General features: G+C 42.4%; 1 protein-coding gene across 3 annotated transcripts; it reads left to right on the forward strand.

The window, feature by feature from the left end:
* The first annotated feature begins 703 nt into the window (after window positions 1–703).
* C1QTNF8 (C1q and TNF related 8) lies at window positions 704–20373 on the forward strand. 3 transcript variants are annotated; one of them, XM_058157291.1, is made up of 3 exons: window positions 704–767; window positions 14485–14722; window positions 18047–20373. In XM_058157291.1, exons 2-3 carry the CDS (start codon window positions 14491–14493, stop codon window positions 18610–18612), a joined length of 798 nt encoding a protein of 265 aa, XP_058013274.1. In that variant the 5' UTR covers window positions 704–767; window positions 14485–14490; the 3' UTR covers window positions 18613–20373. The 3 variants fall into 3 exon arrangements, with proteins under 3 accessions (XP_058013274.1, XP_058013272.1, XP_058013273.1); XM_058157289.1 differs by lacking the exon at window positions 704–767 and adding an exon at window positions 4089–4295; XM_058157290.1 differs by lacking the exon at window positions 704–767 and adding an exon at window positions 5672–5713.
* The last annotated feature ends 5651 nt before the right edge of the window (window positions 20374–26024 follow it).

Below are 26024 nucleotides of genomic sequence, written 5' to 3' on the forward strand. Positions count from 1 at the left end.
CCAAGGTGACGGGGATGTAAAGTTTCCTTGTGCAAAACTGCAACCTTGGGTATTATGTGAAGCAAACTTTTGGCAGAGTCATCTTGGAAGGTTTGGGGCATTGCACAAAAAGTGTGAGAGGGGAGATTGCATGCACACACGCCACAAATATTTCCTCTAGATGCACTTCTGGTTTTGGGGGGTTCTGAGGAAAGAATCCAAACCAAGAACTGATTTGGCCACGGGGAAATTTTTATTCTTCCTATTCAACTCGCAGCTCCCTCCAGCACCACCAGCCCTGCCTGGTTGTCTGGAGAGCCACTCCTTCCCGATGCCTGTCCAAGACATACGAAGAAATCCTCCTTTGCATCTGACCCACTTACAGAGAAAGATCCAGTTGTAGAGGAATATTTGTCCTGAACTAGGCAGTCAAGCCAGCATGTCTCTGGCCGAGAGAATGCAGCTGCCACAGAAAGAGCTGTGATCACATCCAAACTGTGATTCAACACCCCCCCCCCCTTTCATAGCCCAAGTCAACTTTTGGGGTTGGTCAGCTTGTCTTTTGGCAGAAGCCCTTCCTCTCCTGCAACAGTTTTTCTCCAGAAGTGAAGAGAAAAACCTTTCTTCTCCTTTTTAAAAAAATAATAATAATTCATTCTTTCCTCTGAAGCAGCAGTGGGGTGTGTTGGAAGAAAAAAAAATCCATCTGGTTCAGTTCCGAGCCAGGAGAAAGGCACTGGAACCAAAGTGGAGGCTGGAGGCTGATTGAAAAGAAGATCCATTTATTGGTGAGCAGAACCACCAGGGTTTGTGGTTCTGGTGCAGCCAAACAAATGGTTGAAGGAGTGGATGGATCTTTATACGTTTCTGTGGCTTTGAAGTTTTAACTCTTCTTGGGGTGGTGCAATGAAGGGACTTGTGTTCTGAAAGGGTGTTGGGCAATTCCTATTGTGGCTTAATGGCTTTTGTCCTGTGTTGGATCTTGGGTGAGGGGGCTGCTTTCTAATCCTACCATTCTGCCTTCGTTAGCTCTGCTGAGAGGAGTTTTGAAATGTCGTGTCTTGAATGGATTTCTGCCTGCAGTGTTTGCTTTGCTTATGAATAGAGCCATCTAGATACTCACCTTCCTCTTTCAATAAGCACTTTAATCTCTTAAGTGCTGGCATCTGCTGCGGGCTGTTAAGAAAGACTTGGGGGCTTCTTTCTGGCTTTAAGAGCATGTTTCTCCATTTCTCCTTTATAGAAATATAGTATCCTGCCTTTTTAATAGTTCCCAAAATATTTCATTCTTTGGGGGTGGGGGGCCTTTCCACAGGTGTGAAAAGCTAAATCTTTATCAAGAGATATCATCCTTCTCTCTTCGCCCTAGGATTTTTCAGCCTTGGCAAAATTAAGATATGGGGGATGCAATTCCCAGAATTCCCCATCTAGCAGGGGTTGCTGGCTGGCTGGCTAGCTGGCTGGGGAATTCTGGGAGTTGAAGTCCACACACCATAAAGTTTCCAGAGTTTAGAAACGGATTTAGAGATTAGTTTCTGTTTGCGGGATGTTAAGTGGTATTGCCTTGCGAGCAGCACTCCGAAAAGATTAACAGACTAGTTTCTGTAATCAAAGCATTCTGAAGAGCTCATCACAAATACGTTCTTTTTGTCTGATCCATTAGCAACTACATTCAGAAAGGACATTTGCGGGAGGGGGGCTCCGGGGGTGAGCTAACAGGAGTGGTAGAAGATCCATCTCTGTTTCCTTGCCACCTTGGTTCCAGAATAACAGAGTTGGAAGGGACCTTGGAAGTCTTCTAGTCCAGGGATCTCCAACCTTAGCAACTTTAAGCCTGGAGGACTCCAACTCCCAGAATTCTGGGAGTTGAAGTCCTCCAGGCTTAAAGTTGCTAAGGTTGGAGACCCTTGTTCTAGTCCAACCCCCTGATCAAATAGGAGATGCTATTCAATTTCAGACAAATGGTTGTCCAATCTCTTCTTTAAAAAGTCCAGTGTTGGAGCATCCAAAACTTCTGGAGGCAAGCTGTTCCACTGATTAATTGTTGTCACAGTCAGGAAATGTCTCCTTAGTAGTTCTAGGTTGCTTCTCTCTTTGATTCGATTCCATCCATTGCTTCTTGTCCTGCGTTCAGGTGCTTTGGAGAATAGAATTGACTCCCTCTTCTTTGTGGCAGCCCCCCCAAATATTGGAAGACTGCTAACATGTCACCCCTAGTCCTTCTTTTCACTAGACTACTCAATTCCTGCAACCATTCTTCACATGTTTTAGCCTCCAGCCCCCTAATCATCCTGGTTACTCTTCTCTGCACTCTAGTTTCTAGAGTCTCAACATCTTTTTTATATTGTGGCGACCAAAACTGGATGCAGTATTCCAAGTGTGGTCTTATCAAAGCATTATAAATATTGTGGTCTGCCAGTAGCCTGCGGAGCTGGCAGCAGAGTCGGACAGTGAGGAGGCTGGGGAGGACAATGGGTCAATCCTGGAGTCTGGGAAGGCTTGGACTCTGTGTCGGAGGCAGAGTTGGGGCCAGGGCCATCTGGGAGTTATGCACGGACTCCGGAGCCTCCAGAGTTGGACATCAGAGAGGCAGAGGAACAGGGGGAGCCTTTTCCCAGTGTGTGCATGCGCAGAGCTTCCAGAAGGCAAGAACAGTTAAAACAAAAGGGACGACTCGGGAGTAAGGCCTGGAGATGATTGGCCCCTCCCATAAGGCTTAAAAGAGGTGCAAAGGCAAGTGGGCCTTTTGCAGGAAAGCAATGTGGTTAATTCTGTTCCCAGTCGGCATCCCTGTTTGATTCTGGACTCCGTGTGGCTCTGCCAAGTAGGTCTTTGGCAAGGGAGATAAAGGTTGGTGATTATCCTGAAAGACTTTTTGCAACTAATTGGGACTCAGCTGTGAATGAACATAATTCACAGCTGTTGCAGTGAAAGAGGTTTTTGGGACTACTCGTGTGTTTTAATGACTCAGGAAGCCTAAATCACAACAATAAAGTGGTATTAACACTTCACGTGATCTTGATTTTATCCCTCCGTTAATGCAGCCTAGGATTGCATTGGCTTTTTTGGCAGCTGCTGCACACGACTGGCTCATATTTAAGTGATTGTCCACTAGGACTCCAAGATCCCTCTCATAGTTACTAGTGTTGAGCCAGGTACCGCCTATTCTACACCTGTGCATTTTTTCCCTATTTCTATGTTGATATTTCGATTATATTTTGATGCATTCGGTTTTTCCCAACCTGGCTTTCTTCCCTTCAGGCCTTCCTTCCCACAACCGCAACTGAAGAGTCAAAAGACAAGGAAGCTGAGGCACCGGTCCTAGTTTCAGACTGACACTGAAGATTGAACAAATGGATCCTTTTTACAGGACTGGTACATTCCTCCCTTCCCTACTCCCTGGCCAGCGATAATTTTACTGGGTATCAGTGATAACATATTGAGTAATAAATAACCAGCTGTGCAACTCGTGTAAATCAGAATCCTGCGAGGTGTCTCAGGTCTTCAGTGGTTGTAATGTTATAAAATCATTTATTCTTTCAATCTACTGAAAAAAATAATAATTGCAGGTTTGTTATTTCCAGGTATTCCCTAACTTGCAGAACTCTTTCCTAAACACATAAATAGCTTCTCTTCTATATTTCCTTGAGACGCTGATACATTTCCCCAATGTTCCTTTAAAAAAAAAAGCCTTCTAAATATACAAACACACCAAATATACAAACACACAAATGCAAACATTTCCCTTCAATGTTTGGAGGCATGTTTTAGTTTCTGGAGGCACATCTTTGAAATAAATAATGTGTGCAGCTCTGGGTGTATGTTGAGGGGCCGAAGGATAGTGAGGGGTGCCCTGTCCCATCCATTTGCTCCCATGGAAATCAATGGCAGATTTCCAGCTTGGCCCTGAGTATCAACAATTTTCTGTTTTGGCTGCTGTGAAAATCTCCTGAAGATAAGAGGAGAAGGACGGGAGCAACAACAAACTGGTCCAGAAAGAGAGAAAGTAGAAGAAAATGCCCTCCATGACGTGGCTGTTTTGCAGCCGTTCCTCCTCCTCCTCTTCCCCTCTCCTCCTCTTTGGCATCTGGACTTCTTTGCAGAAATCGGTGTCTTTTCCTAGAGGGACGAGCTCTCGAGCTCTCATTAAATCTCTGAGTGTCCTGGAGAGATCATTTTTTCCCTCTCTGGGTGTCCTTTGTGGCCCATGAAAAAACAGCTGCCAGAAAGACAAACCTGAGGCAAACAAGTGGAGCTCAATATTATCCTTCCATCCATCCATAAAAAAGATCTTCCTGAACATCTATCAAAGCCAGGTAACGGTGGTGCCTTTGTCCATTTTTAATGTTTATTTTAAAATCTGCCTTTTAACGGTTGCTCAGACCATTTTCCTCCCGCTGTGAAATGGCTTCTGTTTTTCTACTTTATTCTCAGGCTGGTTGAGAATTTCTTTCAAATTCTTCTTGGCTGCGTTTTTTTTAGGCTTGTTTCGTAGTGCAGGTGGTGAAGCTATCTACTGCTCTGAATGTCTAGAGATTCTCAGCCATCCAGGTCACGGTTGCCCCAAAAGTGCTTTTTCAAAAGGCAATTGGACTTTCTTGGTTTTCCTCTGAAGACTTTTCGCTTCTCTATTCTATTCTTTATGCTCATCGGAGGACCTTCTTCAGAAATTTAAACCCCTTAAAAAGCAAACAACATTAGTGGAATTGAAGAAGCTTCTTGGATAAGAAGCGAAACGTCTTCAAGCAAAAACAAAGAAAGTCCTTTTGAAAAAGCACCTCTGGGACTACAGGTAGTCCTTGACTTACAACAGTTCATTTAGTGACCGTTCAAAGTTATAACGGCACTGAAAAAAGTGACCTATGACCATTTTTCAGAGTTATGACCTCTGTGGCTTCCCCATGGTCATATGATCAAAATTCTGAGGCTTGGCAACTGGTTCATATTTATAACTTCAGAGGTTGTGGGAGCTTCATCGCTGGAAGCTTTCAAGAAGAGACTGGACTGCCATCTGTCAGAAATGCTGTAGGGTCTGCTTGGGCAGGGGGTTGGACTAGATGACTTCCAAGGTCCCTTCCAACTCTGTTAATCTGTATCTGATGGTTCCAAAGTCCCGGGGTCATGCGACCCATCCAGGTTTTGCGACCTTCGGACAAGCAGAGTCAATCAGGAAGCCAGATTCACTTAAAAACCAGCTGACTAACTTAACAAATGTAATAATTCACTTAACAGCCGTGGCAAGAAAAGTCATAAAATGGCTGAACAAAAGTCACTGAACAGATGTTTCATTTAGCTACCTAAACTTTGGGCTCAATTGTGGTCGTAAGTTAAGGACTACCTCTACTGCTGTGCTGCTGTTAATATTTCCAATAACACATTTTTCTATTATTCTGAGTAGCAGAAAAATTTTAGAGTTTGAGTTATAACTAACTAACTAACTAACTAACTAACTAACTAACTAACTAACTAACTAACTAACCAACCTAACTCACAAACAAACAAACAAACAAACAAACAAACTCTTCCTATCAAATTGTGGGAAGCCAGGGATTAGAGAAATGTTTCTCTGGTTACGAGCAGGACATCTGCAGGCTTGGCCAATGAGCAATTCACTTAGAGCCAGAACATCATATTATCCCCTGAGTAATTTCCCTGAAATTCTCTTTTCCTTTGAAAAAAGAAAAGAAAGACAACAAATCGATTGAGGACTGGCTTAGAAAGAACACAGAGGAAGGTATTTGTGCTTTGCGTTCAATGTTTATGTTCCGTACATAGATAATTTGAAAGGAATTATATAAAAGGAAAGGAATTAAAGGCATCGATATAGGAAAGGCAGGAAGAGAGGTTGTTCCTTTTAAAGATTTGCTTTCAAACAATGGGAATGAATCAAGCCGGAAAAGTCGAGCAGGAGGGAATGTCATGATTAGCAGGATCTTCAGGCAAAATAAAACAGACACTTTGACCGCTGAGGGGGTCAATGTTCCTATTTTTTTTCCAGTAATAACTTTGGATACCGATTGTAAGTGACTTTTTTTTGTAGTATATATATATTTTATTTATAAGCATTTTTGAGCACAGTGTATGAATGCAGGGTATGTCAGTTACGTCAGTTACACAAAGACCAGAATTAAAAAAAAAAGATATTAACACATGAACTCATAACAGTAACTAGTACCAGTACCAGTAAGTATAATATGATAACACTTGTATTAGATATAATTGTAATAGTATAACCAAATAGTTTAAACTGAGTTTTCTTATATTTATTTACATTTTGTAGATTAGAATTTTTTTTTTTATTGGCCAAGTGTGATTGGACACACAAGGAATTTGTCTTGGTGCATACGCTCTCAGTGTACATAAAAGAAAAGATACGTTCATCAAGGTACAACATTTACAACACAATTGATGGTCAGTATATCAATATAAATCATAAGGATTGCCAGCAACAAGTTACAGTCATACAGTCATAAGTGGAAAGAGATTGGTGATGGGAACTATGAGACGATTAATAGTAGTGCAGATTCAGTAAATAGTCTGACAGTGTTGAGGGAATTATTTGTTTAGCAGAGTGATGGCCTTCGGGAAAAAACTGTTCTTGTGTCTAGTTGTTCTGGTGTGCAGTGCTCTATAGCGTCGTTTTGAGGGTAGGAGTTGAAACAGTTTATGTCCAGGATGCGAGGGATCTGCAAATATTATCATACTTATAGTTGAAAACCATCTCTATTTTAATACATTCGTAGTCTTTTTTTCCTCTAATTCCTACCCATTTTTTCTAGCCACTCATAAAAACTGTTTCATATCCAGTAGTATTCGGAGTCTTCTTTAACTTTAATTTTAAAAGTTAACCTATTTATTTCAGCACATTCTAAAGTTTTCTGAATCACTTCTCCATCTGGCGGAGTGTTTTCATTTCTCCAGTATTTAGCAGATATAATCCTTGCAGCTTGTCAGTATATGTAAAATTAAATATGTGGTCCAGTGGTGGGTTTCAAATTTTTTGACTACCAGTTCTGTGGCCGTGGCTTGGTGAGTGTGGCATGGCTTGGTGGGCGTTGCAGGGGAAGGATACTGTAAAATCTCCATTCCCACCCCACTCCAGGAGAAAGTTACTGCAAAATCCCCATTTCCGCCCGATCAGCTGGGACTTGGGAGGCAGAGAATAGATGTGGGCGGGGCCAGCCAGAATTTTTACTATTGGTTCTCCGAACTACTCAAAATGTCCACTACCGGTTCTCCAGAACCTGTTAGAACCAGAATACCACCTCTGATGTGATCCCTTTATCATAACCCTCTGGTATTATTCCCAAGAGATATAATTCCAGTTTTGAATCTATTTTCTGCTTAGTTATCTCTTCCAGCCAATTATGTACTTTCTTGTTTGAATGGGAATGACTGGTGGTAAGTTGGAGACAATCTGATTTTTTTTTCTTCCCAATGCATCCCTCAGTGTATTCAGAATAACAGAATAACAGAGCTGGAAGGGATCTTGGAGGTCCTCTAGTCCAGCCCCCTGCTCAAGCAGGAGAACCCACAGTATACTATTTCAGATAAGTGACTGTCTGGTTCTTCAGTGATGGAGAGTCCACGATTTCTGGAGACAAGCTGCTACATTGGTTAATTCCATTGGTAACCCCCTGCTTTGGCAGGAGACCCTATACCATTTCAGACAGGTGGCTGTTCAGTCTCTTCTTAAAAACCTCCAGTGATGGAGCGCCCACAACTTCTGTTCCACTGGTTAATTGTGCTCACTGTTAGGAAGTTTCTCCTTAATTCCAGGTTGCTTCTCTCCTTGGTTAGTATTCCAAGGGCAGATGTGCTCTTTCAGGTCACCTGTCCCTAGGTTTGGTCAAAATTGACCCAGCCCTCTGAACTATAGACATATACCTGTCTAACCCTGGGGTCAGCATGGTCAAGCTGACCCCTTCCCTTCTGCAAGGGCATCGAGAAGGACGCAGTTCTAAAAGGCATTTATTATGTTGCTGTGATCATCTTCAATTTTTTTAAACCTCCGCTGCTGCCTAGCACGACTTCTATCTAATTGAAAGCCATTGATCAAAAATCCAATATAGTAAACACAATCTAAAATGTTTTCAAACATTCAAAGGAGTCTTCCTCCGAGAAGCAAAATTGCTTTTTGCGGCTATTTTGTGGCTTGGAGAGAAAAGCCATTTTCAAGGCATTCTCTGGCTTTTTTTTTTTTTAAATCTCCTTGCCAGCCAGTTTTGTGGCCCTTGATGTTGTCTGTACAGTGCTGTGTGTGTACCATCAAGCCTACTTCTGCCTTACAAAACTTATGTGCCCCAAATTCTTCTTTTTAAGTCCAAAATCCAGGCCATTTGAACCTATAACATGTTTACAGATGATCCTCAACTTATAGCCATTGGTTTAGTGACTGTTCTGACATCTGCAATTTGGCAGATCAAATCTCACGAGGTTCAAGGTTGACTCAGCCTTCCATCCTTCCAAGGTGGGTAAAATGAGGATCCAGATTGTTGGGGGCAAGAGGCTGACTCTGTAAACTGCTCAGAGAGGGCTGGAAAGCACTGTGAAGCGGTATATAAATCTAAGTGCTATTCCTTCCTTCCTTCCTTCCTTCCTTCCTTCCTTCCTTCCTTCCTTCCTTCCTTCCTTCCTTCCTTCCCTCCCTCCCTCCCTCCCTCTCTCCCTTCCTTCCTGGTGCAATGATTAGAATATTGAAGGCTGGCTTTGCCCACTGCTGAGAGTTTGATCGTGACTGGCTCAAGGTTGACTCGTCTTCCATCCTTCCGAGGTCGGTAAAATGATTGTTGGGGGCAGTAGGGCCAGATTGTTGGGGGCAATAGGCTGACTCTGTAAACCACTTAAAGAGGGCTGTAAAGCACTGTGAAGCTGCCAAAAAAGCCAACACAGTTCTGGGTTGCATAAACAGAGGGATAGAATCAAGATCACGTGAAGTATTAGTGACATTTTATAATGCCTTGGTAAGGCCACACTTGGAATACTGCATTCAGTTTTGGTTGCCACGATGTAAAAAAGATGCTGAGACTCTAGAAAGAGTGCAAAGAAGAGCAAGAAAGATGATTAGGGGACTGGAGACTAAAACATATGAGGAACGGTTGCAGGAACTGGGTATGTCTAGTTTAATGAAAAGAAGGACTAGGGGAGACATGATAGCAGTCTTCCAATATCTCAGGGGTTGCCACAAAGAAGAGGGAGTCGGGCTGTTCTCCAAAGCACCTGAGGGTAGAACAAGAAGCAATGGGTGGAAACTAATCAAGGAGAGAAGCAACTTAGAACTAAGGAGAAATTTCCTAACAGTTAGAACAATCAGTAAGTGGAACAACTTGCCTGCAGAAGTTGTGAATGCTCCAACACTGGAAATTTTTAAGAAAACGTTGGATAGCCATTTGTCTGAAATGGTGTAGGGTTTCCTGCCTGGGCAGAGGGTTGGACTAGAAGACCTCCAAGGTCCCTTTCAACTCTGTTATTATGTTATGTTAAGCAGTTATATAATTGTAAGTACAACTGCTAATGTCTTTCCTTCCTTCCTTCCTTTACATTTTATTTTATTTTATTTATTTATTTTGTCACACAGTATATATAAGCATAAGCATGAAATAACTAAACAATATATAAGCATATATATAAGCATGAGTATGTAATAACTATATTAATTGGATATAACGAAAGGAAACAATAGGACAGGAACGGTAGACACGCTTATGCACGCCCCTTACAGACCTCTTAGGGGGTGAGGTCAATAGTAAACAGTTTTTGGTTGAAGCTTTGGGGGTTTTGGGAAGAGCCAACAGAGTCAGGTAATGTATTCCAAGTATTAAGAACTCTGTTACTGAAGTCATATTTTCTGCAATCAAGATTGGAGCGGTAAACATTAAGCTTAAATCTATTGTGAGATCGTGTATTGTTGCAATTGAAGCTGAAGTAGTCTTCAACAGGAAGGACATTGTAATAGATGATTCTATGAGTTAAACTCAGGTCATGTCGAAGGTGGCGTAGCTCTAAATTTTCTAAACCCAGGATTTCAAGTCTGGTGGGATAAGGCATTTTGTTGTGATCAGAGGAGTGGAGAACTCTTCTTGTAAAATATTTCTGGACACGTTCAATTGTATTGATGTCAGAAATATGGTATGGGTTCCAGACAGTCAAGCTGTATTCAAGAATTGGTCTAGCAAATGTTTTATATGCTCTGGTTAGTAGTGTAGTGTTTTGGAAAAGAAGCTACGCAAGATTAGGTTTACAATTCTTAGAGCTTTTTTTGCTATGTAGTTGCAGTGGGCTTTGGCACTTAGATCATTTTTTTCTCTGGAAAGAGTGCAGAGAAGAGCCACATGGATCATTAGGGGGCTAATTAGGCTAAAACATATGAAGAATGGTTGCAGGAACTGGGTATGTCCAGTTTAATGAAAATAAGGACTAGGGGAGACATGAGAGCAGAGTTCCAGTATTTGTGGGGCTGCCCCAAAAAAGATGGGGTCAAATTATTCTCCAAAGCACCAGAAGGCAAAACAAGAAACAATGGATGGAAATTTTCAAGCTTTCAAGAAGAGACTGGGCAGCTACCTTTCAGAAATGGTACAGGGTCTCCTGCTCGAGCAGGGGGTTGGACTAGAAGACCTCTGAGGTCCCTTCCAGCTCTGTTCTGTTCTGTTCTCCAAGGCCTTAACTGGACTGGAGAACTGCTGCTTAACTCCAGGGAGGATTGTCCTCTTGGCATCCGTTGCACTGGTGTCTCCAATTCTGGTTAAAAAGAGTCAAGATGTAAAAAAAAATAATTCACTGTGATTGAATTCTCTCCTTTGAAAAGGTGCAAACACACAAAAGAAAACTGGTGAAATTTCCCATCACAGCCCCGTGCCACCCTGAATTTTCTGACTCTGAGAAAACCCCAATCACTTGCAAAAAAAAAAGAAAGAGGACATTCACACATATGCCCCTTTCCGAGACCTTGTCACTAAGTAAGAGCACCCCTACAGGTAGTCCTTGACTTATCACGGTTCACTTAGTGACCGTTCAAAGTTACAACGGCACTGAAAAATGTGACTTAGGACCGTTTTTCACAGTTACGACCTTTGCAGCATCCCCCTGATCACGTGATCAACTTTCAGACGCCTGACAACTGATTCATACTTATGACCGTTGCTGTGTCCCAAGGTCACGTGATCCGCTTTTGCGACCTTCTGACGAGCAAAGTCAACAAGAAAACCAGATTCATTTAACAACCAGGTTACTAACTTATCAACTGCAGCGATTCACTTAAAAATGGTGCCCAAAAGGGTAGTAAAATGGAGCGACTTAACAAATGTCTCGCTTAGCAACAGAAATTTTGGGCTCGATTGTGGTCGTACGTTGAGGACTACCTACCATTCCTCCCAGGACAACGCAGAAAATTTCTCTCTCTTTGGTAATTAAAACAAACCTCTCTTTCTATTCCATGAAATTGAATGAAAATAAGTAGGAGAAAAATACAAAAAGATTTTTCTAACCTCTAATTCTCTCCCCTCCCTCCCATTTCCCCCCCCCCAGGCTGATAGAAAATAACTGCATAAGAAATTTGCAAATTGATGCAGAACAAAGGAAGCTTTTGAATCAGAGACTTTTCCCCTAAAAAAATCGTTTTTCTGGTTTCCCCACCACCCCCGAATTCCTTTTAAGAGCAAGGCAAAAAGAATCAACATCTCAGTTCCGTTTAGCAATGCGATATAAAATCATACCATAATACAATTTCATATAGTTTATAAAAAAAACAGGACTTCTTTGAATCAGATTATATTAGAGGAACATTAGAACAGCTTCTCTTTCGCCTCTGAACAATCTGTATTTTGATTATAACAGTCGCCCGCGAGAGGAAAGTAGGCTGAAAAATTATAGAAATGAAATAACCTTTGTTCTAATAGCTTCAGAATGTGCAGCCGCAACCTTGGATTGCAGAAAGCAAAGCGAAGGGCCAAATCCAGCCGAGCAGAAACAATGCTCAGACTTTGAAGTGATCATGCAATATCAGGCATTGCCTTTAAATATTCAGTGAAGCAAAATAAAACCTTCAACTTGGCTACTTAGAAGAGGTAAAGTAGAAATATGTGTCCAGAGTTTTGACAGATCACATCAACACACAGGAACACATTTATATCCTAAATAAATAAATCCTAGGCTTAGAAAACTTGGAACTACGCCGCCTTCGACATGACCTGAGTTTAACTCACAGAATCATCTATTGTAATGTCCTTCCTGTCAAAGACTACTTCAGCTTTAATTGCAATAATACAAGAGCAACCAATAGATTTAAACTTAATGTCAACCGCTTTAATCTAGATTGCAGAAAATATGACTTCCGTAACAGAATCATCAGTGCTTGGAATACTTTACCTGACTCTGTGGTCTCTTCTCATAATCCTAAAAGCTTTAACCAAAAACTTTCTACTATTGACCTCACCCCATTCCTAAGAGGACCATAAGGGGCGTGCATAAGCGCACAAACGTGCCTACCGTTCCTGTCCTATTGTTTTTCTTTTCTTCTTCCTATATATATATATATGCTTATACCTCCTATATTTACTCATATATGTGTTTATATACTATATAATCTTTTTGTATGATGCCTACATATATTGTTGTGACAAAAATAAATAAATAAAAATAAACATTTACAATAGAATAACAGAGTTGGAAGGGACCTTGAAGGTCTTTTTTTTATTTTTATTTTTATTTGAGTTTATATCCCACCCTTCTCCGAAGACTCAGGGCGGCTTACACTGTGTTAAGCAATAGTCTTCATCCATTTGTATATTATATACAAAGTCAACTTTTATCGCCCCCAACAATCTGGGTCCTCATTTTGCCTACCTTATAATAAAGGATGGAAGGCTGAGTCAACCTTGGGCCTGGTGGGACTTGAACCTGCAGTACTTGCAAGCAGCTGTGTTAATAACAGACAGACTTAGTCTGCTGAGCCACCAGAGGCCCAGGTCTTCTAGTCCAACCCCCCTGCTTAAGCACGAAACCCTATACCATTTCAGACAAATGGTTATCCAACATCTTCTGAAAAACTTCCAGTGCGGGGGCATTTACAACTTCTGGGGGCAAGTTGTTCCACTGATTGTTTCACATTGTCAGGAAATTTCTCCTTAGTTCCAGGTTGCTTCTCTTCTTAATTAGTTTCCATCCATCGCTTCTTGTCCTGCCTTCAGATGCTTTGGAGAATAAATTGACCCCTCTTTTTTGGGGCAACCTCTTAGATATCAGAACACTGCTATCGTGTCACCCCAGTCCTTCTTTTCATTAAACTAGACATACTGAATTCCAGCAACTATTCTTTATATGTTTTAGCCTCCAGTCCCCTAATCATCATTGTGGCTCTTCTCTGCACACTTTCTAGAGTCTCAACATCTTTTATTACATCGTGGCGACCAAAATTGGATGCAGTATTCCAGGTGTGGCCTTACCAAGGCCTTATAAAGTGGCATTAACACTTCACGTGATCTTGAAGTGATCTCTGTTTATGCAGCCTAGACCTGTGTTGGCTTTTTTGGCAGCTGCTGCACCACCACTGGCTCATATTTAAATGATTGTCCACTAGGACTTCAAGACCTCTCTTGCAGTTACTACATCAATGTTCAGAATTTGGTTTAGTTTTTTTTAAAAATGTCTGCTTTAAACAAAGGCATCTTAGAAATTTACCCACCTCTTCATCTCCCCTAAAAAAGGACAACAATAACCCCCCCAAATAAGCAATCTCACCACTTTTTTAAAATACATTTTATACATTTTTTTTATACATGTCTCACTTAGCAATGGAAATGTTGGGCTCAATTGTGGCCGCAAGGCAAGGAGTACCTTATCTGTCTTCTACTACCACAAAACTGTCTTCTACAGTTTTGGTCGCCACGATGTAAAAAAGATGTTGAGACTCTAGAAAGAGTGCAGAGAAGAGCAACAAAGATGATTAGGGGACTGGAGGATAAAACATATGAAGAACGGTTGCAGGAACTGGGTATGTCTAGTTTAATGAAAAGAAGGACTAGGGGAGACATGATAGCAGTGTTCCAATATCTCAGGGGCTGCCACTAAGAAGAGGGAGTCGGGCTGTTCTCCAAAGCACCTGAAGGCAGGACAAGAAGCAATGGGTGGAAACTGATCAAGGAAAGAAGCAACTTAGAACTAAGGATAAATTTCCTGACAGTGAGGACAATTAATAAGTGGAACGACTTGCCTGCAGAAGTTGTGAATGCTCCAACACTGGAAATTCTTAAGAAAATGTTGGATAACCATCTGACTGAGATGGTGTAGGGTTTCCTGCCTGGGCAGGGGGTTGGACTAGAAGGCCTCCAAGGTCCCTTCCAACTCTGATGTTATGTTATGTTACTAGGCTATCAGGTTGGCAGGAAACAGCAGCACACCTGACTTCCCCCCTGACTCTATGAAGTTTTTATTTTAATGGGGCAGATATTTCTAAAAGGGCAGCCGGCTTTCCTTTTTTAAACCGCTTCCCCTTTCTTCTTTGGTCAGTTAAAGATGCATCCCACCTTTCTCCTGCTCTTGGTGTGTTTTCTGCACGCCAGCAATCTCCCGGGTGAAAAGGCAACCCCAAAGAAGAGGGCTTGGAGGGCTCCACCCTGTATACGGTGCTGCGGGCAGGACGAGCAGCCAGCCTCCATCACTGCTTCCCGATTCGCACGGATGACCAGCGATTCTCGTTATGCGACCCCTAAGATCCAGCCCACCATCGATATCCACATCTTAAAAGGCAAGCAATCTCTTTTTAAAATATTACCCCCACCCCCACCCAGTGGTGGGATTCAGCCAGTTCGCACCACTTCGGGAAAACCGGTTGTTAACTTTCTTAGCAGTTTGGCAAACTGGTTGTTGGAAGAAATCATTAGGGCAGAGAACCGGTTGTTAAATTACTTGAATCCCACCACTGGATAGGTAGGTAGGTAGACAGACAGACAGGCAGACAGACAGACACCTACCTACCTACCTACCTACCTACCTACCTACCTACCTACCTACATACATACATACATACATACAGTGGTGGGATTCAGCCAGTTCGCACCACTTCGGGAGATCCGGTTAACTTTCTGAACAGTTTGGCAAACTGGTTGTTGGAAGAAATCATTAGGGCAGAGAACCGGTTGTTAAATTACTTGAATCCCACCACTGGATAGGTAGGTAGGTAGGTAGGTAGACTGACAGACAGACAGACAGACAGACAGACAGACAGACACCTACCTACCTACCTACCTACCTACCTACCTACATACATACATACATACATACAGTGGTGGGATTCAGCCAGTTCGCACCACTTCGGGAGAACCGGTTGTTAACTTTTTGAACAGTTTGGCAAACCGGTTGTTGGAAGAAATCATTAGGGCAGAGAACCGGTTGTTAAATTACCTGAATCCCACCACTGCCCCCCCCGCCCCCACTTTTCTGCAAAGCTCTGATCAGTATCTCTTCTTGTGTCAACCATGTCAGGTAGACCAGATAGAAAACACAGTGTCAAGTACGGCAGTCAGGAAACTCAGGCAGTTCAAGATGCTCTGGATTATAAGACACACCTACCTTTTTTGGGGGAGGAAAACAAGAAAAAAAAATCTATCTCTGCCTCCCAGCAGTTTGCTTCCTTGCAGCAAATTGTCTTTTTCATTTTCATTTTCATTTTCAGCACAGCCTGATTAGCACAAAAAAAAATCTGCCTCCCAGAAATTTGCTTCCTTGCAGCAAACAGTGGAGGCCTGTGCGGCAATAGGCAATGGAAATCCTTGCAGCCTGAAACAGCTGAGGGTCGGGAGGCCGATCCAACCAACAATCAGCTGCTTGTGCTAATCAGGTTGGGCTGAAGCTGAAATGGGCTGTTTGCTGCTTGCTGCAAGGAGTAAATTGCTGGGAGGCAGAGGCCAAAGGGTGGGTGGGTGGCAGCTGGTGGGTGGGGATACATTCGGTGTATAAGACGCACCCAAATTTTCACTCCTTTTAGGGGGGGGGGAAGCGCGTTTTATACTCTGAAAAATATGGTATATAAGGGTTTATTGCAAGCTTAAGCTCTCTATAAGAATCTGAACTGTTGACAGTCAAAGCCAACTGGCATTAGATAAGAGTCAAATGGAATTCAAGGTGGGCTGGACTTAGATTTCTTGTGGGTCAGGCTTATCATCTCCTACACACAGCCATACAAGCTACTTCCAATTTATTGTAAAGCTACATTACAGAATCATGCCAGTCTACAATTATTCCACTGTCACTTTTATGGCCCATTAACTCAGGGACAGTCCCTTCTGGGTCTCTTGCACCAACCATCATCCAGTTGTTTCTTATCTGAACATTCTCTGAGTAGTATCCCTTCACCTGGTCTCCCAAGGCCATTCTCATGCAGCATTGCTGATTGCAATGAAGTATGCACAGATCAATCACTTTTAAAAAAAATCCCTTGTCAGCGTTCCAGAAAAAAAAACCTAACTCCAAGTAAAAACTCTGAAGCAAGCATCTTTCAAAGTTTTATTTACTAGGATAGGTAAAATGGCACATCTGGGAAAACCCGAATCTGAGAGGTCTGGGTTTTCCCTCAGGAAATCAAAACCCCCCAAACCATCCCCTGACTCCTCAGTCGATCACATGCTCCAATCGCCAACCATCCCATCTCGAGACAGCACTCTGACTGCTCCTCCTTCAGATGCAGGATCGGCCTGACCTTGACCGATAGGAAGAATGCTATTGTGTCTAAAGACAACCCCTCTACTCAATCCCCCCCTCCTACTTTCCCACAGACGAGAAGGTGGCAGCACGGAATCTTACGGCCTAATATGGCTGCCAAAGCTGACATCCCTACTAATAGGATTAGGTGAATAGGACAATTCTCTCATGTTCTTATGTTTGCAAATGTGTTCACCTCGGCTCTCCCTAGTTTGTAAATTGGGCCAGTTGCATGAAGTCCTGCTTTACGGCTGTTGTGACTTTAACAACTTGGAGTCAAGGACTACCTGTCTGAACATCTCTTGATGTTTTCCTGGCTTCCCATTCAGGAGAGATACCAGGAAAGGAGTCCTCCAGTGGGGTCTTTTCTAAGCAGGATGTTTAGATCACAAGACTATTGTGGCCCGTCGGCTGCCAGCAGAGCTAGCAGCGGAGTCAGATGAGTAGGAGGTTGAGGGGAGGCCTGGGCTAGCTTCGGAGCCTTTGGAAGGCTCTGATGAGGAAGCAGAAACAGATGCAGATCCGGGGCCTTTTGTTCGGCCCCAGGTGGAGAGGTAGCTGTCTTCGGGGCCTGAGCTGAGTGAGGGGGAGGAACAGATGGGCCCCATCCCAGATGCACGTATGCGCAGAGAGGAGAGGAGAGGAGAGCAAAGGAAAGCAATAAGCCGGCTCTTAGGGAGAGGCAGACGCAGACGATAGCCAGCCCCTCCCTGGCTGGGAAATAAATAGGAGGGGTTTGGGAGTGTCCAGTTGTCACAGGCAACTGTTCATTTTCCAGTGTACATCCATCAAGTCGGATTCCTTTGCCAGAACCAGGTTTGTCGGGACTAATTGCTTCTGTCTTTGAGGTGCCAACTGAGTATCCCCGCTGGGAAACAATAGGTGGTGCATTGCCTCAGCCGGTGTGAACAGGGACTGTTCTGCTTGGCTTAATCATTGAAGGACTTTTTTATCTTGAGTTCTCATGTCAACAGAGACTGTCCTTGCCCTGTTTCGGAAGGGAAAAAGACTTTCACTTGCGACTAATTATTTTTGGTTTGGTCTATCCGATGTGAACGAAGACTGTTCATGTTTTAAGAAAAAAGGGGGTGGTTTTACCCATGAGTAAGTCGTTTCTCATTGCTTGCGAAGGCTAGGTCAGAACAAAGACCTCCAAGGTCCTTTCCAGCCCTCTAGCTCTATGATTGGGAACCATCTCCTCTATCATGTCCAGCTCTTAAATCAACCCAAAGTAATCCATCCAAGAAAGCAAAATCCCTACCCCAACAGCGCCCTCTTTTGCAGGAAAAAAGAACTGAGAAAAAAAAATAGGCAGGGCAGCGTTTTCACACCATCTAAATTTGTGACGCCTTATTCCTTTTTGTCTCCGTAGGAGAAAAAGGTGAGATGGGGGAACGAGGCCTTGCAGGGCTCGAAGGCAAATCGGGTGAGACAGGCCTACAGGGATCCCATGGCCAGAAAGGTCAAAAGGGTCAGGTGGGCCCACCCGGCCACTCCTGCAAACAGCATTACGCTGCCTTTTCAATCGGACGCAGCAAACCCCTCCACAGTTTGGATTACTACCAACGGGTCACTTTCGACACGGAGTTCGTCAACCTCTACAAGCATTTCAACATGTTTACTGGCAGCTTCTTCTGCTACGTTCCCGGGATCTACTTCTTCAACCTGAACGTCCACACCTGGAACTACAAGGAGACCTACCTGCACATCATGAAGAATGAAGACCAAGTGGCGATCCTCTACTCTCAGCCCAGTGAGAGGAGCATCATGCAGAGCCAAAGCCTCATGCTGGACCTCCTGGAAGGAGATGAGGTCTGGGTACGAATGTTCAAGCGGGAGCGGGAGAATGCGATCTACAGCGAGGAGTCGGACATCTATATTATCTTCAACGGCCACCTAATTAAGCCTGCTGTGGAAGGAACTCCAGTCGAAGACTAAAGTAGCAGAGGTGGCTTGTCTACTCTTCAAACGGTGCTTTTGCATGGACTGCAGCCACAGAGCTGCTTGCCTTGCGCACGGGGACTACGGCTACTCTCCCGGCCAACTCACCACAGCCAACTCGCCACGGCCAGCTCACCACAGACAATTTGCCATGGCCAACTCACCATGGCCAACATACCATGGCCAACTCACCACAGCCAACTCACCACAGCTAACTCACCATGGCCAACTCACCATGGCCAACATACCATGGCCAACATACCATGGCGAACTCGCCACAGCCAACTCGCCACGGCCAACTCACCACGGCCAACTCGCCATGGCCAACTCACCACGGCCAACTCATCACGGCCAACTCGCCACGGCCAACTCACCATGGCCAACTCACTACGGCCAGCTTGCTACGGGAAAACTTGCAGCAGGTCAAGAGTTACATTAATATCAAATATATGGTGGAATAAAATAATAATTAAATTATTAATATACTTTAAAATAATTGAATCGAATTGTTGAATTGTCCTGCAGCGAGTTATCCTCTGCTGAATTGGCCACGGTGAGTTGTCCTATTCTGTGCTCAGGGCCCCAGTGGAATTAACGTATAAATAGGTGCTACTAGGCTTACGACTTTTCCCAGTGTTGTGATGGAGAGAAAATCCCAGATCTCTGGGATCCTGCTGAATAGTTCTCACAAAACGGGTGCCAGGGGGGAGATTTTGCACATTCCCCCAGCGTCTAAGACCAATTACAAAAGACTTCTTGACCAGAAGACAAATTAATAAGGCTGACCATCCCCACCACTTTAAGGACTCCATCCATCACTTCTCAGAATACTTGACCCTCCTTTGAGGCAGAGTATATGCTTCAAAGAAAAGAAGGGGGTGGGGATCCAAAAAAGAGTCATGTGCCATTTTATTTCCTAAGATTACTTCTTGGCTTCCTGGGGTTCAGAGACATCCTTGGGAATTAGAATGATGGCATGATATGCATGATAAACGTAGCCCTCAATTTATGACCAATCATTATTGGTTATGATTATCATTAATGATTATCATTATGATCATTATCATTATGAGTATTTGAATAGCAGACTTGTTAGAGTTGGAAGGGACCTTGGAGGTCTTCTAGTCCAACCCCCTGCCCAGGCAGGAAACCCGGTACCATTCCAGACAAGTGACTGTCCAGTCTCTCCTTGAAATCCTCCAGTGATGGAGCACCCACAATTTTTTGTTTGTTTGTTTACATTTATATCCCGCCCTTCTCCGAAGACTCAGGGTGGCTTACAGTGTGTAAGGCAATAGTCTCATTCTATTTGTATATTTACAAAGTCAACTTATTGCCCCCTCAACAATCTGGGTCCTCATTTTACCTACCTGATAAAGGATGGAAGGCTGAGTCAACCTTGGGCCTGGTGGGACTTGAACCTGCAGTAATTGCAGGCAGCTGTGTTTAATAACAGGCTTCTTACAGCCTGAGCCACACCGCGGCCCTTTCTGAATTTCTGAAGGCAACTTCTGTTCCGCTGGTTAAGAGTTCTGACTGTCAGGAAATTTCTCCTTAGTTCTAGGTTGCTTCGCTCCTTGATTAGTTTCCATCCATCGTTTCTTTTTCTTGACTTCAGGTGCTTTGGACAATAGAATACAGAATAACTGAACTGGAAGAGACCTTGGAGGTCTTCTAGTCCTAATCTGTGTTCTCCTTTTGTTCATGAACTGGATCTGTAATCAATATTATTGAACAGGGATTCATGAGGTGCTTAAAAATAATAAAGAATGATATCCTATGAGTAACGTGTTCTTTCTCTTTTGTTTTCTCTCTCCTCTATTTCCTTTTGTGTTTCTAACGTTTTTTCTTTTCTTTCTTGTTTACTTTCTGTTAGGTATATTAAAACAATTAAAAGAATATCCTAGGAGTTCTGCTTGACTCAAGGAAATCGTTCCCCTTTCTTAGATACCCCAAATCTGTCTGTTGGTTGGGAAGGACATTTTTTAAAAACCTGTAGATTGTTTTCATTTCTGTGAAGAGTTTAATTATTAGAATACAGAACATTTTGGATGTCTTCGTATTGAGAAGTCCCCTTCAGTCTCTTTTCCTTTAAGAATCTCCTTTTGTGATGTCCAATTTTTGAAGAAGAGTTTATTAATAATGTGATAATTACATCTATGCTACAGAGATGATTTGATGGATTGGAGCAGTGCTGTTGCAAAATTAAGTTGGAAGTTAATTTTGGTTTCCCTTAGAATATAGAATCGTAGGGCTGGAAGGAACCTTGGAGGTCTTCTAATCCAACCCCTGCTCAAGCCAGGAGACTTCATACCTTCAAACTCATCCCTACTCATAGAACATACAACCGTGATGGCGAATCTATAGCACGTGTGCCACAGGTGGCAAGCAGAGCCCTTTCTGCAGGTATGCCAGCTGTCACCCCAGCCCAGCTCCACTGCACATGCGCGCACCTCCCATCAGCCAGCTGGTCTTCGGGTCTCTGCTGTGCATGCACGGAGATGGGGCCTTCCCTGATCTTCACAGGTTCCACCCTCCACAGGTGCCTCTCCGTGGCAGGAATGGAGGAGAAAGCTAGGACGCATTGGGGGTAGAAACTGCAAAGATCGGAGAAGGCATGGAAGGCAGGAGGCAACTCGGACTCGATGGGGGGAGAAGCTGTGGAGATCATGGAAGGCACAGAAGGCAGGTGTTGTGACTCCAGCCCCCGAACCTGGCCCCATAAGTGACTCCGAGAGTGAGGGGGAAGGGCCGGTAAGGCTTACCTCGGGAGCACCGATTCCTTTGGCCCAGCTGCAGGAGCCAGAACCAGACCAGTCGGAGGACGTAATGAGGCCGTCATTCCCTGATTCCTCCCTTCCCCAGGCTACGCCTTCAGACCCAGCTGGTAATAATAATCAAGCTTGGCTTGACCCGCGCTTCAGAAGATTAGAGAGGCGGCGACATCAAAAGGAAGGGTGGGGCTCCACAGGATATATAAGGAGCTTTGGGACTGCTCTCACTCCACGGGAAGCAAAAGTTTAGCTGATCCATTTCAAAAAGAGCTGAAAGTCTTGCTACGTGAGTCATCTGTTTGAACTTTGGCAGGCAGCAGCGATTTCTCTGCCAGGACTGATAAGAGCCGTGAATCCACTGGCTGAAGGCCAGCTCGTGCGTCTGAAGTGGGGAAGGAGACAGAACATCATGAATGGAGGAGAAAGCTAGGACGCGATTGGGGTAGAAACTGTGGAGATTGTGAGAGCCCCTCCGCGACACATTTTGGGCTTGAAAAGCCTCCTGCACCAATCTGGAAGCCAAAACAGGGGCCTGGGGCGCATGCGCAGGAGGGCACATGTACAGGGAACGTACATGCATGTGTGGGGGCATGCGTGGGGGCACTCACATTGCATTTTGGGGATTGTGGCACGCGTGCTTTGCGCACTCGGCACCAAAAAGGTTAACCATCACTGACATAGAATAACAGAGTTGGAAGGGACCTTGGAGGTCTTCTAGTCCAGGGGTCTCCAACCTTGACAACTTTAAGACTTGTGGACTTCAACTCCCAGAATCCCTCAGCCAGCTTTGCTTTGCTGGGGGATTCTGGGAGTTGAAGTCCGCCAGGCTTAAAGTGGCCAAGGTTGGAGACCCCTGTTCTAGTCCAATCTCTTTCTCAAACAGGAGACCCTCTACCATTTCAAACAAATGGCTGTCCAAACTTTTCTTTAAAACTTCCAGTGTTGGAGCACCCGCAACTTCTGAAGGCGAGCTATTCGATTGGTTGATTGCTCTCAAATTTCTTAGGAAATGTCTCCTGAATTCCAGGCTGCTTCTCTCCTTGATTAGTTTCCATCCATTGTTTCTCTCTCTCTTTTTTTTTTTTTATTGAAAGAGTTTTAAAAAAACAAAAACATTTTTCCCCCTTTTTCCCCCCTCCCTCCCAGAAAAAAAAACAAAAAACAAAACATCCCCCTCCCTCCCCCACCCCCCGGCTTCCCGGGTCAATCACAAGGTATAGTTATACATAAACCAAACATAGAATAAAATTTTCCCTTCCAATCCAAATAACCACATCCAAAGCTTTTCGTCTCCCAACCCCCTCCCCATTACATAAAATAACTTTCTAATTATTCAAAGGCAATCTGATATTTCTTAATCTGATATCTGTTTTGTTGATAATCAATCCATTTTTTCCATTCAATTAAATATCTTTCCTGCGTATTGTCTTTTAAAAACGCTGAGATTTTAGCCATCTCAGCCAAATTAATAACTTTCAATATCCATTCTTCTATTGTAGGTATCTCTTCTTTCTTCCAGTATTGTCCAATCAACAGTCTTGCTGCTGTTATTAAGTTCAGAATCAATTTAGTCTCAATCCCTGTACAATCCGTTATAATTCCCAAAAGGAAAAATTGTGGCAGGAACTTTATCTTCTTCTTCAGTACATTTTGAATAATCCACCAAATTCTTATCCAAAAGACCTTAATTTTCTTGCAAGTCCACCAAATATGAAAATATGTAGCATCATCACAATCACACCTCCAACATTTCGCTTGGATATTAGGATACATACATGATAATTTTTTGGGATCTAAGTGCCATCTATAAAACATCTTATAAAAATTTTCCCTTAAATTCTGTGCTTGTGTAAACTATCATCTGCAAAAGCTCTAACTTTGTACTCATATTGTCTAATCTTAATTCCCTCTATTTTCATTAATTCTCGTATTTTATCTAATAATGGTTCCAGAGTCAAAACAAACAATAATGGTGATAAGGGACATCCCTGTCTTGTTCCTTTCGCAATCTTAATAACTTCTGTCAAACTACCATTTACTATAATCTGTGCTGTTTGCTCTCCATAAATCGCTTTAATTATTCTAATAAAACAGTCTCCAAATTGCATTTTCTCTATTAATTTAAATAAAAAATCCCAATGCAATCGATCAAAGGCTTTCTCTGCATCCAAAAAAATAAGTGCCGCTGAAGTATTCTTCTTTTCCAAATATTCCAATATATTAATAATCTGTCTAACATTATTCCTCATCTGCCTCCCTTTTATAAAACCAGATTGATCAGTATGAATTCTTTGTTGTAAAACTAACATTAATCTATTTGCTATTATTTTACAAAATCTTATAATCATTATTTAAAAGTGAAATCGGCCTGTAGTTACCAGGTTTAGAGCAGTCTTGCTCCTCTTCGGTATCAGTGAAATAAAAGATGTTTTCCATGACGGGGTATTCCACTCCTAATTGTATCTGATTAAATAATTCTTTAAGTGGGCCTAATATTTCATCCTGTGTTTTTATAATAAGTTGCTGTAAGACCATCTGTACCAGGGTTTTCCCATTTTAATTGTTTAATTGCCTCCACTATTTCTCCAGTAGCTATCGGCCGATTCAGCTCCTCCTCTGTTCTAATGTTAGAATATTAACCTTATAATCTTTCAAATAATCATAAATGTCCCTATTCAATATTTTGTCTTTTGCATATAGTGCAGTATAAAATTCTGAGAATGCCTTTTAATTTTATCCTGTTGGTATATCTCTTTACCTTTATATTCTATTTTTTGTATGACACGTGCTTTCTGTTTCTTCCTTAAATTATATGCCAACCATCTCCCAGGTTTATTTGCATTACAAAAGGTATTATGTTTAGCATATTGTATATTCGTTGCCACCTGGTCTGCCATTAACATATTAAATTGACTCTGTAATATTTTTATAGCCTCTTTAAGTTTATGATCTTGTGGGTTTTGAATTAATAACTGTTGCTTCCTTTGAATTTCTTCTTCCAAATATCTACGCTGCCTTTGTTTATTATTCCTTTGCCTATTGTCCAAGTAAATCAATATCCCTCTAATAAACGCTTTGCTCGCTTCCCACACAGTTCCTATAGGTGTCCCTTTGTACATATTAAAATCAAAAAATTCTTTTAACTGTTTCTTACAATAAGTTACATTATCCTCATATCTAAACAGATTTTCATTCAACCTCCATGTTCTACCACCTTTTTTCCCTTGTAATAATTCCATCCATACTGGGCTATGGTCAGTTAAACACCTCGGAAATATCTTCGTTTTCTTCACCCTAGAAAGCAAGTCATTAGAAATTAAAATAAAATCAATGCGTGAAAAAGATTGATGCCTATCAGAAAAAAAAGTAAAATCTCTCTCATCTGGATTCCGTAACCTCCATATATCTCTAAACTCAAAGTCTTCCATCATTTCAAAAAGGATTTTGGTAATTTTGCATGTATAGGTATCTTCTTGGAGGAGGTTCTCTTATCCTTCTTGTATCAATTACTCCATTCCAGTCTCCTAATAAAATAAACGAACTATAATCCCAGAGGGTCAACCTCTCATGTAACATTTTGTAAAACTTTTCTTGTTGCTGATTAGGTGCATAAATACCTATCAACAAAGTCTTTTTTGCATCTATCACCAGTTCAATAGCAATAAATCTTCCTTGAATATCTGCCTCAATTAGCTTAGCTGGTATATCCTTCCTGATATATACAACAATTCCATGCTTCTTTTCTAAAGCTGATGCAACAAAATGGTTACCCAATTTTGAATTAATTAAATATTTTTGGTCTGATAATTTTATATGTGTCTCTTGCAAACAAATCACATCATTTTTAAATTGTTTCAAGTAGTGAAATATTTTCCTTCTTTTCTGAGCTGAATTCAAGCCATTAACATTCCATGACAAGATTCTATTTGCCATTACTGGCCTCCTGAAGCTTTGAAGCAGACAACGGAAGCTCCTCCTCCGGTATCTTCCGTCTAGCTCCTCCCACAGCTTCCATAATGGGATCCTGACTTTTACTTTGAGACTGTTGCTCTTCTTTACGCTTAAGGGCTCCTCTTGTCACCCTTTGCTCTTGTGGTTCCTCTAATACTGGCAGCAATAAAGGCTCTTGGATCACCACGCCTTCTTGAGTCTCTTGAAGTTTTTCTATCACTTCTATTTCGACTTTCAAAACTGTAGAAAGAAAATCCTTTGCCTTTAAAACAGTGTCAATTCTATATCTCCTTCCTTGATAGAATAGTGTCAGTCCAACTGGCACCTCCCATCTGAATTGAATCTGATGTTTTTTAAGTTCTTGTGTAAAAAGCAAATTCCTTCCTGTCTCTTAACATCTTTGAAGGAATCTCTTTCAACACCTTCAACTCCTGTTCTCCAATTTTTAAAGTTGTCTGATATGAAACTTGCAGAATTTGATTTCTCATAGTCCTTTTCACAAAATAAACCACAATGTCCCGAGGAAGCTTTCTCTGTCTTGCAATCCAAGAATTAACTCTATATATTTTATCAATTTGGTAAGCTTCCTCTTGGGGTCCACTTCAATAAATTCAGCCAATGCTTCTGATATAATTTTTCTTAAGTCTTCTCACGCTCTTCTTGCATACCACGAATTCTAAGAGC

Source organism: Ahaetulla prasina, chromosome 14, assembly GCF_028640845.1.
Source record: "Ahaetulla prasina isolate Xishuangbanna chromosome 14, ASM2864084v1, whole genome shotgun sequence".
NCBI lineage: Eukaryota > Metazoa > Chordata > Lepidosauria > Squamata > Colubridae > Ahaetulla > Ahaetulla prasina.

What these genes read in the sequence shown, in the direction of transcription:
- C1QTNF8 (XM_058157291.1), top strand. Translation starts at nt 14,491, where the DNA reads ATGCATCCCACCTTTCTCCTGCTCTTGGTGTGTTTTCTGCACGCCAGC. An exon ending in CGATATCCACATCTTAAAAG is followed by an intron (nt 14,723 to 18,046) that starts GCAAGCAATCTC and finishes TTGTCTCCGTAG; the next exon opens with GAGAAAAAGGTGAGATGGGG.